This window comes from Aulonocara sp. 'chitande type north' Nkhata Bay, linkage group LG12 (genome assembly GCF_057382095.1).
Source record: "Aulonocara sp. 'chitande type north' Nkhata Bay isolate Kocher_YH1m ecotype deep benthic linkage group LG12, A_spYH_male_GT1.1, whole genome shotgun sequence".
Lineage (NCBI taxonomy): Eukaryota > Metazoa > Chordata > Actinopteri > Cichliformes > Cichlidae > Aulonocara > Aulonocara sp. 'chitande type north' Nkhata Bay.
In genome coordinates, this window is record NC_141355.1 from 30,267,799 (window position 1) to 30,286,001 (window position 18,203).

Consider the following 18,203-nt stretch of genomic DNA (forward strand, 5'->3'; position numbering starts at 1 on the left):
GGATCACTTCACCTAACAGCCAAGATGGGAAAAAAAAACCCAAAACAAAAAAAGGGTGTCCTTTTACTCATATTGTTTCATGCTTTGAATGTCCATGCAGAAAATCCTTTTATCCCTGTCCTACATGTTGAGACAATGTCCCACATTGTGATTCACTTTAACTGAACAATTGTGAACACCTGACTCTCTCTAGAAGCATGTGGTCGAAAACGAGATGTGCTGATTGATAGTGTGGAAGATGATTACCAGAGTTTGATCTGTCAAAGCTCTACATAAAGGGATCAGTGCTAACAGTGGTTAGCACTGTTGCTATCACTGCTGCCTCACAGGAACGAGGTCCTCGGTTCAAATCTGCCATGTGGAAGGGGCCTCTCTGTGTGGAGTTTACAAGTTCTCCCCCTAGCAGCATGGGTTCACTCCAGCCTCCTCCCACAGTCCAAAAACATTCAGTTAGTGGGGCTAAGTTAATTGCTGATTCTAAAACATCTGTCTGTGTGTTAAGCCTGTGGCAGACTGGGCTCCAGGACAGCTGGGATAGGCTTCAGGTCCCTGTGACCCTGAACTGTATAAGTGGAAGATAATGGATGGATGGAATATAGGAGTGTACAAAGACTTGAGACTATACATACTTTAGCTCATATGTGCTTATTGCAATCAGATAAATTACAGCATATTCGTTTTCCCTATACTTAAACTCTAACCTGTATAACTTTTGTGAGATTTTAGCCAAACATTTATCAAAATTTCAGACTACACACACCACTCCATTATGGCACAACCACACTCTTTGACCCTCATCTTGTTTATTGGGCTCTGGCCTCCCTGCTCACATATGGGCTGTGTTTGCCATTACAGTTGCAGCTCATTTCATGAATGCACTCCCAGGCAGTGCACACAACAAAGGAGGCCAGCTCTTCCTCATAAGCCAAAAGATGTGTAGTGTGTAATGCAGAGTATCATTCATCATCGTCTACACGCTTCCCTGCCCCCTCTCTCTCACACACACAAACACACACACACACACGCACACACACACACACAAACATGGCGGCCTCTGTTTCACCGCTACGCTCCTCCTTCAGGATTTGTAGCCCTTTAACGTTACACCATCACTGCTGCCGGGCCAAACTGCGGATGCACAGAAAATGCGAGAGTCAAAAGAGACATCTACACGAGTCGGCGACGAGGTAAAACGCAGCACGTCTAAAACAATGCTGGTTTTTCTTTTATTATACGGCATCACTTTGCGCAGGGCTGAACGACGCTTCAGGTCCGGCGAAGGCGTGCGCAGCGTCACGTGTCGGTGGGTGGTGATTGACAGCCTGTTTCGCCGTTCACGAAACCTGCGAGTGTAGATTACAGTACAAATTGCAACCATATTTAAAGGGACTATTTTTTCAAAAGACATGACAGAGTTACATAACCGGCTCACAGCCTCGCCGGCTGAACACAACGCGCTCTATGTAATGTGGACTGTAGCTGATGGAGAGGGCTGTCACCTATGGTTATACCATATTTAGTATATTTATAGCACATTTAAGAACACATAAAATTGTGGTCCCTAAATCAGACGCCTTAATAAAATCCTCACTGGACACTTGAGAACATCTTGCTATTAGTGAATATGAGCCATCTACTCTAATTCTTCCTGGCACAGATTCAAAAAAGTGTCAAAACAATAAGTAGAGATTTTGCTTCATATTGACCAGAGAGCATCACAGAGTTGCTGCACATCCATGATGCAACACTCCTCATCTCAAAGTTGCATTATTGGACTGAAAGCAGTGACTGTGGAGGCTATCTGGCTATCTGAGCACTGACTCGCTGTCATGTTCAAGAAACCAGTTTGAGATGATTAAAGGGTAGTTACGGATGTACATAGTCAGCAACAATGCTCTGGTTGGCTGTGGTGTTTAAAGAATATTCAGTTGGTGTTAAGAGGGCAAAGTTTGTCAAGGAAATATCCCTCACACCGTTACATCACCGGAAGCATTCTGAACTGTTGAGACGAGGCAGGATGGATGCATGCTTTAGTGTTGTTTATGCCAGGTTCTGACCCTACCATCGACTGTTTTCAGTCTACAGTTGTCCAATTTTGGTGAGCCTGTGTGAATTTCAGCCTCAGTTTCCTCATCTTAGCTACAGGAGAGAAACCGGCTGTGGTCTTATAAGCTTTGTTACTGGAAGTATTCACTCACTTAGCCAAATCACTGAATTCCGGTGTCCCTATCACTTTTGTGGCGACAAGGGTATAAAATGGCAGGTCATGGGTAATAGCTGTCAGTAATACAAATTTAAAACCAAGAATATCCAAAAGTAGATTCTGGTCATCTGGATGTAGCGTTTTCAGTGGGAGAAACATTTCGTCACTCATCCAAGTGAGTTCTTCAGTCTCAGCTGACTGCAGGTCAGCTTGAAAAGTGAATTTGTCACTGTTAAATTCATCTTTCATCTTTCCCGCAGTGTATTAGTGCATTAATTCATGTGTTTTCTCTTTATCTTTCCAGGCATGCCGCTGTGGTGATTTCCGGAACAGAGTTAGCTCGTCAGCTGCACAGAGAAATCCAGCGTGATGTGGAAGAGCTGGTAGCTCAGGGCAACATGAGACCACACCTAGGTGTGGTCTTAGTGGGTGACGACCCAGCCAGTCACACCTACGTTAAGAACAAGACCCGCGCAGCCAGCATCCTGGGTCAGATATGAGCAGCACATGCATTCTTAAACGTGTATTCATAAAGTATTTCATGCATATCTAAAAACAATAAATATAACTAAAGTAGCACATATTTTATGCATACACAGATACATATGTTCAGACGCACTTGCTTAAGCAAAAGTAACATACATTTAAAATAATCAAAAATAAAACAATGTGTATTTAAAATAATCATGCAAAAGTACACAACTACATCTTCATGGTTTAGGTATATGTGTTTATGTGTTCTCCAGGTATTTCCAGTGATACAGTGGTGCGGCCCAGCACAGTGTCTCAGGAGGAGCTGCTGGAGCTGATTGACAAGATGAACCGTGACTGGAGGGTCAGTGGCTTATTGGTGCAGCTCCCACTTCCAGGTGAACAAAGGCACCACTGCTCCAGAGGTGTCCTCCATGACATCATGTTAACTGGTCTTTACAGTTGTGGTGATTCTGCTTCTATAGTCGATGGATATTGTGTGCATAAAATTTTATGCGTACAGAATATGTATTGGAGTGATTTCTGGTGACTGTGGGGCCCACATGACTGCAGTGAACTCATTATCATTTTTAAGAAACCAGTTTGAGATTATTTGAACTTTGTGATGTGACACGTAATCCTGCTGGAAGCAGCAATCAGAAGAGGGGTTCACTGTAGTCATAAAGGGATGGTCAGACTACTCAGGTAGGCTATATAGTGTTTAAACAATGCTCTGCTGATACTAAGGGGCTCATGTCGAGTTCTGACCTTATCATCTGAATGCTGAACAGGTGTACCTAACAAAGTCACTTGTGAGTCTATTATGTTTCAGTTCTTTGTACAGTTCTTCACATGATATACAGTACCTGAGCTTATGTTCTGCTCCCTCTGATTTTAGAGCACATAAATGAGAGAGCAGTATGCAACGCCATCGCTCCAGAGAAGGATGTGGATGGCTTCCATATTGTGAACATCGGTAAGCTGTGCCTGGACCAGAGATCCATGGTGCCAGCCACTCCTGCAGCTGTCTGGGAGATCATCAAAAGAGCAGGTATGCCTCCCAGTATTCTCCAAAGCATTTACTCAACTTAATATCTATAAACGTTTGTCATGGCTATTTTTAGCCTTGCCATTCGCTCTGTTTTTTGAACCTACGATGGCATGATCCCTAAATTTGAACTGAATGTTCAGTTCCAAAGAATGTAAAGTTAACTCTAGAAGCAATAGCAGAAGTAGGTATTATATGTCCATTTCTATGCATCTCAGATCCACTAGGTGGCGCCTAATATCCTTTCTTCCATCTAAATCTAAATTTCATCTGTTCTTTGACTTTCATTAGTTTTAACATGAAATAAAAGTATAATGTTTCAGTTTTCTGAAAAAGTGTGAAAGTTATTTGAAGTAATGTGTGTAAAACTTTATATTTAACAGATGTTGTTATTAAAACATTATTTGAATAAAATAGTAGGACGTTAGTTCTTAAAATAAAACTATTCTTACTGTGATGTGAGAACAGTGTCTAGAATGGCAAGAAACCCCTTGGTTATCATACCAAAGGAGTGGAGGATTGAGGTGCGGCTAAGCCTTGGCTGCCTTTGAGGTTAGTTCAGTTGTCGTAGGAATGCTTAAGGGTTTTATATCATCATGAAATCAGCTTATCGGCTGTGACAGAACTTTTGGAATCCTCCATCCCACATAGTGCTGAAGCAGATATCTCTTTATAGATTACATTGAGAGCTGAAGGATGAAGGGTTTGGCGTAACTCACTTGTCTGTCTGAATGACTGGAATGTTTCAAACTCTAAGTTATGGAAATACACAATTCTGATGAACTTGAACACTATACACTATGTGTATATAATTATTTGAGCTTGGTTTTGGTTTCAAAGGTGAAAATGGTCCGAGAGAAGTGTGACTGAATTCTTTAAGCCTTGTAACAAACCTTTCTGCTGGCTCTATCGACCTAGCTAAGGCAATGCAAGTGAAAACAGATGCAAGTTTTTAATAATTACTGTATTCATAGAAGCTAAAATATTATCCAGTACCCCAAATCACCGGTTTAAAAAGTAATGGCTCCTGTTAAATAGTTATCCATAGAGTCATAAAAAAATAAGGTTTTCACAGGACTCTATGCTGTCATTAAATGTGGCATTGTGCATTTGCCATTATTCCAGAAATCTTGTGGTTTGTTGACAAGTAAGAGGCTTTCTCTTGATAAACATTCCAGACAAGCCAGGTATGTTCACTCTTTTGTTAACTGAAAGGTCATGAACTTTAACATTTAAATAAATGGTAAATGGCCTGCATTTGTATAGCGCTTTTCTAGTCCATAGGACCCCAAAGCGCTTTACACTACATTCAGTCATTCACCCATTCACACACACATTCACACACTGGCGATAGCAAGCTACATTGTAGCCACAGCTGCCCTGGGGCGCACTGACAGGGCAGCACAGTAACTAAAGTCTGTAGAGCCTGAAATGCAGGTCTTGAGTTTTTACAGTTTCTCTGAGCACTGCATGGTCTGACTATGGGGTGAATTTACTGGGATACCCACTCCTGTGAATAATGTGGTATTATACACCTCAATTCTGCTTTTATAGAGGTCATCACACTTGTTGATGAAGTGCATTTGATTAGGTACCTGTTTGCTATTTACCTTCTTAATTCCTATTAAACCAGTGGGGATGCATTTAGTTTATCACAGGACTGCATAGAGTCCTTCAGAAACAAGTCATACAATATCAGAGATGTAAAGCTTGAGTTTTTATATTCTTCTGAAAGGTTTTAGGGATTTCAAGATACATTATTGCAAAATTTGGAGAAGCCTTGAGGTTCCTCTGGAGTTAGTAGTGTTTTTACTTGCCAGCCTTCTGTGCACGTCATTTATGCCCAGTATCTGTTGGATTGTGGAGTTACCAAAAGAGATACTAGATGACACAAAGACCAAGGAAGGAAGGAAGGAAGGAAAAAATCCCATGAATCTTTTTCTTGTAACTTTTTTGACATCATAGGATGATTCATTGTTGTACTCTTTGGGATATTTTGAAACTCTGGAAGGATTTCAAACTTTATAGACTTATCTGGCTTAATATTCTTCTTCCTTATCACTTCTGAAATTTCTGGTCGTTACCACATATTGTGCTGCTGGTAATTCCTTTTAGGCAACTTCACACTTCTGAAAATTGCTTATATGCCATGGTTTCAGGCCTGGGTGTGTCCAGTCCAGCTGCAGCCGGTTATCAGCTTTTTTTTTGACTACAAGGGCAAAAATCTTTTTTTCTCACATATACTTTGTAATATTAAACACTCTTTCTGCTTCGATACTTAGATTTGTTATTTCAAACTATCACTACACAACAAGCATGCTCAGGTTGACTTTTTAAAAATTGGACAGAATTTGGTATGACATAAAAAACAAATAGAAAACAAGAAGGGTTTAGATCAGGTTTAGCAGCATAATTGGTATTTAATACAAATTTCATCAGCAAATTGTGATATTGGCCTAATTGATGACACCTATGTTAACGTCTTAATAGTTTTTGCTTGACAATTTAGCTTCAGGGAGAGTCAGTTTCTCTCTACTTGAGCAGTACAGTGAATCTAGCATATTTTATCATTTCTCTGTGCAGGTATTGAGACTGTGGGGAAGAATGTCCTTGTTGCTGGTCGCTCCAAAAATGTTGGAATGCCCATTGCAATGTTGCTGCATACTGATCGCCATCATGAGCGTCCTGGAGGTAAGAAAATGCATTTGGATGTCTGTGTGGCTTATCTGCAATCTGAGTCAGCATTGTAATAAGATTGGCGTGCTGCTCTTTGTAGGATTGGTGTTTCACCATTGTGGCTTTCCCTGAGGGATGTTTGATGTTTGAGCTTTTGCCAGGATGTGAGCAATAAATTAAAGCTTTATTGTTTCCTCACCTTTTTAATCAAACAAAAAACTGCTGATGAATGTCCTGCTGAGGAACAGAGAAAAAAATCTGGGAGTGTGAAGGAAAATCACAGGGTGAGACTTTTGGCACTGGAAGACAGATCAGCCCCTTATAAGGGTGCAGGAAGAAGGGATTGGATTTGGAAAGGTATTGCATGTTCAGATGAAGCAACAAGATGTGCTTAACATTTCAAAGTAAAGTGTTATTGCAGGTCAGAACAACACAAATGGGAACATAACTCACTCAAAGCTGCATACCAAAGAAAAATTAGGAGATCAAAACACTGCAGTTGTCCCTAAAGTCATCGCTAAAAGGATAAAACGTTCTTTATTCATCCACATCAAATTAGGTCAGGGGACTGAAATATGCTATACAATTTCTGAAAGTAAATGATTGAGACCCAGTCCATGTTCTTCCAAACTATGTCGTGTGTACATATTGCAAATTGAGAACCATTTTTAAGTTTTTGAAATCAGTAAAAGAACACGCTATTTTGAAATTTGAGTCTTTTAAAAGCTCTTAATGGCTACTACTGACTTTGTAGCTGAAATTGGTTGCACTGTTAAAACATATGAGTTGTAATGAGTTGCTTGGAAACATCTATGCCAGGGTTTTAGTAATGCAGTATGCAAAAACAAACTTAAAGGCAGGTGTTATCTTTTGAAACTGTACATATTTGTTTAACTTTACCTTTTACCTTTAGAATCACTTGGAACTGCACCAATGCTATTTGTTTATTTAGTTAAACATAAGCATAATCCTAATTAATTTCAGGTATGTTGTGCCATCCTTATGTAAAAAATCTTTTAGTTTTACATTATATTATTATTGTAAAGCCCATAACAGAAAACTGTATTGTTTATTCTATTGGTAGCTGCGTCATCTATTACCAAGTTTTGTCAGTTTATTAATCATCAGTGATTCCTGGATGATGGATGGTATAAATAGTTAATGAGAACTTATAATCGTTCTTACAGATACTTGGCAATCTTTAAGATTGAACTTATGAACTGGTGCAGCCAGTTCCAGGTCTTCTGAGCCTTACACCCAGATCAAGATTAACACATATTTGTGAGGCACGTGACATGGACAGAAGAAATAGAAAGTTCTTGGTCATAAGACGATATTAAGGAGAGGAGAGGAGAAGAGAGCAAATATCAATGTATCAATAACTATTCATATGTCATAAACTCCAGCTTCCTCCCATGGTTCAAAGACAATTGGTCAGTGGGGTTTGGTTAACTGGTGAATCTAAATTGCTCGTAGGTGTGAATGTGAACGGTTGTCTGTCTCTATGAGTTACGCTTGTGTTTCTGTTTGTCAATCCGATCAATGAGTCTGGGTTTTGCGGTTGCGAGGAGAACGGTACTTGTCTGACTGCTTTGTGGTGTGGGATTGTTTTTCAGGAGTTGGGCTTGGCCACTTAGTGTCAGTGAAACGCTTTATCGTTTTGTGGGAACAGTTTCCGGATGGCTCTTTCCTGTTCCAGCATAACTGCGCACCAGTGCACAAATCAAGGCCCAGAAAGACATAGATGAGCGAGTTCGATGTGGAAGAACTTGAATGGCCTTCAGAAAGTCCAGACCTTAACCTGATAGAAGACCTTTGGGCTGAATTAGAGCAGAGACCCCAAAGTTGTCCTTCAAAATCAGTGTCTAGAAGCATAAATGTGCAAAAATGTACATGCACATACCTTCAGGTAACGTCAGGAATTTATAAATCATTTCAAAGAGTCAAAAAGAAGCGTGGAGAGGCTCAGAATCTAAGGTATTTGAGTTCCATTGGAACGTTTGCACAGTGTGGGATGACTTGAGTTTCCCTGTCTTACCTGAAACACAAAGAATCTTTTAAAGCATTGTCACAAGGAGGAAGAGACACATCCGGCGCAAAAAGAAACTGATAGATACCACACGGATGCCTTAAGTTGTGGTAAAACACTCCCAACCAAATATTGAGTGCATAAATGTACAGATTTTTCAGAGGTTGGACATTTTTGTATTGAAAATGTTTTTTTAATGATCTTATTTTAATGTTCTAACTATTCTGATAATGCCAGATACTGGATTTCTGATGTTGAAGAGCTATAAGCCATAGTCAATAAAATTATAACAAAAACAGATTAATATATTTCACTTTCGAAGTAATGAATATCTGATAAATGAGAAAAAAAAATTTCTGAATCAAATTACAAGACTTCAAAAAGACTAAATCTGGTCAATGATCTACCAGAACTTTTTCTGTAACTTTAAAAATGTATTTCTTACAATTTAAGTCAGATTTCTTTCAGCAGCTTTTTGTTTACCATGTAGAAATACAGTTAAATATGTAATTTCTTTACACTGTCAGAAAGGGGAGTTTCACTGGCCTGAAACACTTAAGATCAAAGTCGGCTATATGTGGCCCGCGATGTAAGATGAGTTTTACGCTCCTCTTGTACTTGTTATTTCAGGTGTATGGATTTTATCAGAACGTGACACTAAGGTGGACTACCTAGTTCTTGAAAACTAAGTTTGCAAAGAATGGCAACTGAATGTGTGCTTTGTAACTGGATATTAAACTGCAAATATACAATAAGGCTAAAAACAAACTTTCCTATTTTAAAAATCTTCAGTCCCCAGTAAGTGTTTTTTTTTTTATTCCAAAGGGAAGTTGAATAACCACATAGTTCATAGGTTTATTTCCCACAACACGAGTTGTACAGCTTCACACACATTTCTTCTGGTATGCGATATGCAGGTTTGCTGTGCTGTGACTTGCCTTTTCTTCCCTCTCGTTCTTATCTTCGCAGAATACCTCCGTGGATTACAGCAACAATACTGGTCCTAATACAGTTATGACTTTGCAAGTTGCTCTGACACACCTAAACGGAGATTAAAGTTACTATCACGCATGCTGCATTTCCTCATTGTGTAATGTCTGACTTAGGGTGTCCTTCCCCCACCACTGTCTCATTTTTTTTGTAAAGCTGTAAGAGAACAACAGGTCTCACAGTAATGAAGCAGAAAGAAGAGAATATTTACACTTTAAATGTATAAAAACACTGCTTAGCAGAATCAATATTCTTCATTCCCACAGGAGAACCTTAATTGAATTAATTAATTGAAGGTTAGGTTTTGGCCACATTAACTGTTTGCTGATTATTAACATTAGCACTAATACCCCCCAAAATGCACCACCTGTCAGTACCTGAAGAATGATAGACTGGGTAATAACTTGAAATATTCATATTGAGTAAAAGAAATCTTGCTTCTGGCACTTTGAGCATGTAGAGACACCAGCTTTAGAACAGTTTAAAGGAACGTCATTGACAGGATAACCTTCACTATCAGCATTTTTAGAAGTATTGAAAGATGTCCTTTCATGGTTAATTTGCCATGTTTTGGCTAAGTAAGTTTTTATACATATTTTTAAAACCCTGATGTGGCATTTTATTCATATACATTGAATGTAGCAGGTGATGTAGGTGATAGATATCTCCGAGACCAAGAAGTGTAAACCAAGAAGTGGTGGATTAACCACAACATGTCCTTTTTCCTCTTAGGTGATGCCACAGTGACCATTACCCACAGATGTACTCCAAAGGAAAGGCTCAAAGAGCTAACCCGCCTGGCTGACATCATTATTGCAGCAGCAGGTAAACGTATCAGGACCACAGTAAAACATATCTGTCAGTTTTTTCCACAACTAAAGAACTACCGAAGTGACATATGTCATACCCAACAAAACGTCTTTCAAATGAATGGAGTGACACATGCAAACTAGTTCAGGCAGGCGGTTTGGGTTGTCCTGCATCTTGCATTCATGACAACCCTCACTTTCGTCACGTAATTCGTCGCCATTTACTTCATTCAATTTAAGCTGAAAAATTTCCAGTGTTACCCTGTGTTGTGTCACTGACACTGCTGCCATGCATCACTGGCTGTTATTTCATCACCAGCGTCTAGCTGTAGGCTCCAATGTAATGTTTATGAGCTGCTGCTGTAATAAATCAACAGTTTCTGGTGTCAGTTGTCATACTAACTGTACACAGCAAAATCTCCAGTGTTAAATTAACACTGGAGAGTGTCTATATGGGTCCACACCTCTGAGTGTTAAATACAACACTGTTGAGTGTTAAATTAACACTTTTGACAGTGTTATATGTTTAAAAGTAACCTAGTCAGTTTTGAAGATTAACAATGACTAACACTGAGCAGTGCTGATTTTCTAACACTGGAAAATAACTCAAAATGTTAGAAATATTCCAGTGTTAGAAAACCAGCACTGCTCAGTGTTAGTCATTGTTAATCTTCAAAACTGACTAGGTTACTTTTAAACATATAACACTGTCAAAAGTGTTAATTTAACACTCAACAGTGTTGTATTTAACACTCAGAGGTGTGGACCCATATAGACACTCTCCAGTGTTAATTTAACACTGGAGATTTTGCTGTGTATTAAGTATTGCAAAACGATTCATAGGATTTAACATCACATCAACTGGCTGTACGGTTACAACCAACCATCACTGTCATAATTTGCTAATCTGCCAAGGCATTTCTCAGTCAGTGTTTTGGTTGAATAATGTCACTGTTTTTGAAAAATTGACATCAGTGATGTCATTTTTGTCCAAACAAGAGTCAAAACTAGGAACTTGGGATCACCTGATTTTCCTCAAACAATTAGTACATTTTCACTCATTATTCAAGTTGTGCTATTCGTTATTTTGCGACCGTGGCTCAGGGGTTGGGAAGCGTATCTGTAACCGGAAGGTCGCCGGTTCGATCCCGGGGCTCTCTGTCCTGGTCGTTGTGTCCTTGGGAAAGACACTTTACCCTACTTGCCTACTGGTGTTGGCCAGAGGGGCCGATGGCGCGATATGGCAGCCTCGCTTCTGTCAGTCTGCCCCAGGGCAGCTGTGGCTACAACTGTAGCTTGCCTCCACCAGTGTGTGAATGTGAGAGTGAATGAATAGTGGCATTGTAAAGCGCTTTGGGTGCCTTGAAAAGCGCTATATAAATCCAATCCATTATTATTATTATTATTAAAAAATGTTCAGCGTGTACTGCAAAGAAATGTATCTACAGTCATGTGAAAATTAAAGATTTATAGGATTTGCAATCCTGTGAGAAACTAAGTATGCCCATAGTGCTTCCACAGGAATTAGTACTAATCACTTGCTCATCATCAAGTGTGATCAGCTCTGTAAAAGCAGAATTGATGGGTGTAATAACAGTGCCTCAATCGTCACAGGAGTCCATGTCCCAGTAAATTCACCCCAAGTTCAGACCATGCACAAAAGAAACTGCAAAACACTACAGAGCTACACCTCAGACTCTGCAGGTCTCAGTTAGCATGTCAAATGTCATTGTTGTACAATTAGAAAAAGACTGAACAAGCATGGTTTGTTTGGAAGGGTTGCCAGTAGGAAGGCTCTTCTCCCTGAAATGAACATGGCTGCACAGCTTAGGTTTGCAAATCTGAATCTGAACAAACCAAAAGGTTTCTGGAACAATGTCCTTTGGACAGATGAGACTAAACTGGAGATGTTTGGACATAATCCACAGCAGAAAATTTAAAGAAAACCTAATTAGCACAACACCTCATATCAGGTAGAGGTCTGATGATTTTGGTTTGTTTTGCAGCAAAATGACCTGGGCACATTATAGTCCTTGAGATGACCGTGAACTTTCTATACCAAAGTATTCTAGGGTGTATGAAACCATCTGGCTGACCGCTAAAGCTTTGCCCAAACTGGGTATTACAATAAGACAGTGATCCCAAGCACAGCAGCATATCTACAACTGACTGAAAATGAAAATAATCAAGGTGTTGTGTGTGAATGGTAGTTAGAAAGCACTTCAAAGCATAGAAGACATTGCCTTTATGAATGGGTGAATGTGGCTTGTCGTAAAGAGTGCTTTGAGTAATCAGGGAGAGTAGAAAAGTGCTATATAAGAATCAGTCCATTTATCAACTAAAGCAATGTTGTACATAAGAGTGGGACAAAATTCTGACACAACAATGTGAGAGACTGAGAGTCATTCAGAAATAATGACTTCAAGTTACTGCTACTGATTGTAGTTCTACGAGCTACTGAATCATGAGGTGTACTCACAAAACTTTCCTTTTCACATACTGTACGTCGGCTTTTACTTACTTACCTAATCTGTAATAGGCTACTTGTTTGTATGCAGTCATTATTATACTGAACTAGGGTATCATTTGTTTTTGCTTTAGAGAAACTGGATTAACCCATTTTAAAAGAAGAGTTTAAAATATATTGAGAGCAAACATCCATATTTTGTGAATTTTCTTGTTAACCCTAGTTTTTTGGATAGAAAACCCTACATTAAGAAAAGCAGTGCCAGTTATATGGCATTACTAAAGAGGTTCTACCCTCCAGTGTGCATTCCTTTCCGTCAGTTTCAGATTACTTTTCCTGTGTTGGAACAGGTGTACGTGGATTTATGTTGGCTGATTATGCAAAAAGGAGGAGATGTTGTGAAAAGTGCTCACCAGCCCTTACTTGAAGCGAGCTTCTTGGAATCAAAATAATAAAAGGCGACATTTCCGCCTGTTACTCTACCCCATCTGTAGGCATTGATTAAAACTTTCTGGAAGAACAGTAGTGCTTTGTTTGTTTTTTGCGTGCTGGAACGTGCAGCCATTAATCAATACAGGGCTGTAATATTAGATGAAAGATTCTTTAATAACGCAATGCAGCGATGGGTGCCATGTCTTACTCTGTTTGTCATAAATGGGCTTTTTCCTGATGAGTCACACCTCAATTTCTTTTCATGCTGCAAATGCTTGGTTTTGATTTTGAAGTACTAACTGCATGTACATCATCTCTTTCAGCTGTCTTTGTGTCTTTTGGGAAACGGCACGTGTTTTGGTTGTGTTAAAAGCGAAACGTATGCTGAGGGATTAACTGGTTGTGTAATCTGTAGTAATTGCAGTTAATAGGCTTGGCATTTAGTTTTGTTATACCCTGTCTGGGAAGTTTTATGCTGGCTTTATATGAGCAGTTCTAGTTTAGCTAGACAAACCTGTTATTTAATTATTTAATTATCCAACTGAATTTGGGGCCCATTATTAATTAACAATAATAAATGTGTGAGGAGATCAAATTGATTGTTATCAAATATGATGTGATGATTATTTGAATATTTGTGTTTTAATTCAGTTTTAATGTCCATGGTCCACCCGACAAAAGAACAATCAACTGTGATTCCAAAGATTTTTTTTAGATTTCATGAATAATTGATCTGTTATTGAGTTCAGTACTTCCCCTAACACAAGAATAGGATTTAAAAAAACATTTTAAAGCATTTAAAGAAAACGTTTCAAAGTAGTTCTCGTTTGTCACCATAACCTTGGTTTCTTTACGTAGGTGTTCCTGAGCTGATCACAGCAGATATGGTGAAAGAAGGTGCAGCAGTCATTGATGTGGGTATAAATCGCATCAAGGATCCAAACACAGGAAAACTTCGGCTCATTGGTGATGTGGACTTTGAGGGTAAATGAAAAAGAAGTTAACTGTGTCACAGTTTCTTCTATACTGCTGACATTCTGAAAACAATGTATACCTGTCTGTCGACTTTATTTTTCTTGGGAAACTGTCTCCAAGTCAATTGTTGTGGCATGTTGTAGGAGTGAAGGAGAGAGCAGGTTTCATCACACCTGTCCCCGGAGGGGTGGGTCCAATGACGGTCGCCATGCTGATGAAGAACACTGTGACTGCTGCCAGAAACGCACTGATGCATTAAACACACACACACACACACCTACACCTAGACACACACACACGTGCACAAACAGTATAAAGATATTTATTTTAACAAGGGCAGACATCATGCAGACATGCAGATATAGATGCATACATTTATATAGGCACCCGCACAGGCAGACCTCCTGCCAAACATCTAACACAGTTTTATTTGAACATCTGTGAACTCAAGACTCAATACCTGCTGGGAAATCTACTTGATATGTATTGCGTTTATAATATTTATTTATTCATTTATTTATTAAGTTATTTATTTCAGCTTTCAATTTTTAAGAATTTATATTAATATTTTTTCTACTGATGTAAGTTTGGTTCATTTTGAGCATAATGAAATAAAAACATTTCAGTTCCAAAGTTTTTTTCTATTTAGTTTTTTCATGATTTCCAAAAGTATTTTGTTGTGTGTTTGTTCTGCTTTTGAGTGTAGTGAGACAGTAAAGCTCAACCATGATTAAGGGTTATGCATCTTAAACATTAGGCTGCTGATTCCTGATCTAACAGACAGCTTTTCATTTCCTTATCGCATCCTCTGCAATGCCTCAAATCCAAAAATAGGGAAGTTCTGAAAAATGAATGTAACCAGTGAAAAGATTCCCCAAAGACATTTCATCTTTTGATCATCATAATAATTAGATAATTAATATATAGATTTCTGTATGGCTATCCATTTTCCTAATGATGGCACTGCTCCACTGTCTTAAGGCTAGAGGCAGGCCATCTTGGACTACTTGTCAGTTTTGCCCCTTCCTGATTTCTCAGTTTTTTTTCTCTCCATATTTGTCACACTTACATGTATCAGATGTTAACACGAATTTTAATAATAGTCAAAGATAACTCATGTAAATAAAAATTACATTTTAAAATGATAACTTCATTTATTAAATAAGAAAAAAGCTATTTAAAGCTACCCGGCCCTGTGTAAACACATCTTCAGCTAATTCTGGACTCTATGGCGGATAATTTATATTTGAAAATGATATCTCATGCTCCCTGAGTCACTCTTATAATTTGAGCTAGATGAAGCAGCATTGCATCTAGAAATGTGCCTGTACTATAAAAGAAGAAAAGAAAATCTACTGATGGAAAAGCCTGGTGATTGAGTATGTTCAGGCTGACCTCAATATGTGGGAACGTAATATAGGTAGCTGTGGGACAGTAAAATATAATGGTGGCTCCACACCAGTTTGCAATGCAATCCCCAAAGGATTTGTGTTTTCTCCCAAAAATGAAGCGGTTGTTCGGTTGTCAGGTGAAAGTGTAAACCATATCACTTTGGAGCCACCTCCTTAAGGTGATAGTGAAAAACAAAAAGCAAAAAAACAAACAAAAACAGTAAACACATAATTGAAGAGTTCATCTAGAAATGCTTGGCCCCCTATCAAATTTTTTGATAAAACTTTTAATTACATCTAATTCTAATGTGCTGTAACCTGTCTCTAACTAATTCTCTCTTCACGTGTTAAGAGGCCAAAGAAAAATAAAGCTTCCATTGTGATCACGCCAATGAAAAAAGAGAGGATTTCCCAACATCCGCTGTCAGTGAAGCAACTTTACTGGACTGTGAAACTGATTGAAAGTCACCCAGCCAGTGTTCTTCAGAAGCACTTGCCTCTGGGGATCTCGTGCCTCCCCCATAGGCTTTGTCTCTGCATGCCTATGAAGTAAATGACTTGATTCAAGTCGAGTATCAAAAGGAAATACTTTTCATTTTTCAAAAGAAAAAAAGCCTTCAGTGTTTTGATTGGCTGTGCAAATCTGGATAAATAAGCTCAGCGCAGACCTGTTGGTCACACCTGTGCAGGCAGAAGGAGCTGAACACATCACATCACCAAAGGACAACATGGTCACACAAAGACAGACGTACCTGGAGAAACGTAAGTTTCCAGTTTGTTCTGTGATAGAGCCATGAAGCAAAAAAAAAAAAAAAACCTTTTTAAATAAAACTTTCATAAAGCTTGACCTAGGTATTTTTTTTTTTTTATGTATAAATGATAATAGTAAAGGAAGAAACTTGTTAGGAAAACTGAAAAATGCATAGAGTAAAAATAAATCATCTATATATTTAATATTTAATATATTTTCTACATTATTTTCTTTTTTTCTTTTACAGCGTTTCTGCCGGCAGTGACGGTGCTGGTGCTTTTGGCTGCAGCAGGACATTCTGCAGTGGTGAATGATAATCTCCAGACCAAAGCACCGCCTCTGTCAAACTCATCTCTGACCACTCAGTTTAGCAACAGTGAGTGTTTTAAGTTTGAGTTTTGTGACGGTGTAGAAACACATGGCATTACAGTGCTTTATCCCTGACATATATGAAATCTACAGAGCCCCAAATGTCCCCAGTGACGTCACGATATATGCTTGTTAAGTTGTGGGCACAAGGTTTAAGGTCTTATAACTGAAGCTTATCTGAAGACCGGTGTCAAATAATGCTGCCTGTTAATCAAGGAATTAATAATAAGAATGAATAATTAAAGTCATATATTTCTGTTAAATTTTTGTTTATGTTGATTGTTTTATTCTCCCTCTCTGCAGGTAGCATGGAGTTGCCTCAAGTCCTACCTTTACACAAGCCATGTAGAAGCGAACATGCTTCTTATTGTGTAAACGGTGGCAAGTGCATGTATCCGCAAGACAGTGACAAACCTTCTTGCATGTAAGTTCTGCAGTATCAGACAGTATCCACAGTAGATTTAGTTAATAATGATCTGTATGAAATTCTTCTACGTGTTTGTTCATGTTCACTTTTGGAATGCGCTCACATATTTTCTCTGATCTGCAGCTGCGAACCCTCGTACAGCGGGCCACGCTGCATGTTTGTGGAACCAATTCGTGGTGTTACTTTGCTTGATGTAGAGCAAGTCATTGGCATTATTTTCGGGGTGTTCATACTCATCATATTTTTGACGATCGCATTTTACTTCTTTGTCTACAAGAGGTGAGTATCCACAGGTTTTCGCGGTGTAATAAAGTATGCAGGAATAGTGGCAGTTCCATTTCTGATGTTGTTTTTGTGTTTCTGTTTTCAGGTGTACAGAATCGACGGTGCCAATAAAATATGCACCTGCTAAGACCTCGGTGTGAACTCTGCAGCTCACATTTGCTCATGCACCACCATCTTCAACATTTCCCCTTTCAAGAAAAGACAAACCACAGCATTTCATGAGAGTGAATCATTTGCAAGTCTACAAAACAAATAATATAATATATAAAAAGAAAAAAAATCCCTTTGACAACATTTAAATGGAAACACTTGACTGTTACAAGAGGTTATTAACAAGGAAAGAGCAAGCTCTATCAAATCTAACGTTATTTTTTTAACGATTGTTTTATTTTCATGTAAAGAATAAGAATGAAAAATTGTATATATTTATTGCAAAATTATGTTAAGTAAATTATTATAAATTATTATTTTCTTGTATGTAAAGTTTATTTTTTAATTAATTACAAAAGATATTTGTGTTATTTGAATTTCACTTTTTGCTACAGCCTTTTTACAATAAATATATTTTTGCTTTGATAATTGTGCGTGCCAAATATTTGACAGGAGATACTCCATTACCATTTTGATAAGGTAAAGAAGAATTTTTAAAACTGCGTAATTCCTGTTTGAGTTTCACTTATTAAGCTTTTGAAACGATAATGCTCACTGATCCCCAGACAAACTGTAAATGAGCCATTTATTAAGCCTAAAAAGGCTGCCCAAAGTCTAATTAAACAACAGGTTAACTTGTAACACGATGCTGTGAAAGGCTAAACATGCTTGAACGGCATATTTAGCCATGAAATATGACGATAAACTGGTCCCATTCTTAAACGGAGTA

At 38.5% G+C, this 18,203-nt stretch overlaps 2 protein-coding genes across 2 annotated transcripts; both read left to right on the forward strand.

The window, feature by feature from the left end:
* Window positions 1-1,043: 1,043 nt before the first annotated feature.
* On the forward strand, window positions 1,044-15,964 carry mthfd2l (methylenetetrahydrofolate dehydrogenase (NADP+ dependent) 2 like). The gene is made up of 8 exons (XM_086315044.1): window positions 1,044-1,187; window positions 2,508-2,692; window positions 2,950-3,072; window positions 3,573-3,725; window positions 6,306-6,413; window positions 10,150-10,242; window positions 13,984-14,109; window positions 14,244-15,964. The coding sequence occupies exons 1-8, from the start codon at window positions 1,045-1,047 to the stop codon at window positions 14,357-14,359; spliced, it is 1,047 nt and encodes a 348-aa protein (XP_086171170.1). The 5' UTR covers window position 1,044; the 3' UTR covers window positions 14,360-15,964.
* A 133-nt stretch (window positions 15,965-16,097) lies between these two features.
* Window positions 16,098-17,902, forward strand: epgn (epithelial mitogen homolog (mouse)). The gene is made up of 5 exons (XM_086315046.1): window positions 16,098-16,253; window positions 16,490-16,618; window positions 16,915-17,035; window positions 17,162-17,317; window positions 17,409-17,902. Exons 1-5 carry the CDS (start codon window positions 16,220-16,222, stop codon window positions 17,461-17,463), a joined length of 495 nt encoding a protein of 164 aa, XP_086171172.1. The 5' UTR covers window positions 16,098-16,219; the 3' UTR covers window positions 17,464-17,902.
* Window positions 17,903-18,203: the final 301 nt, after the last annotated feature.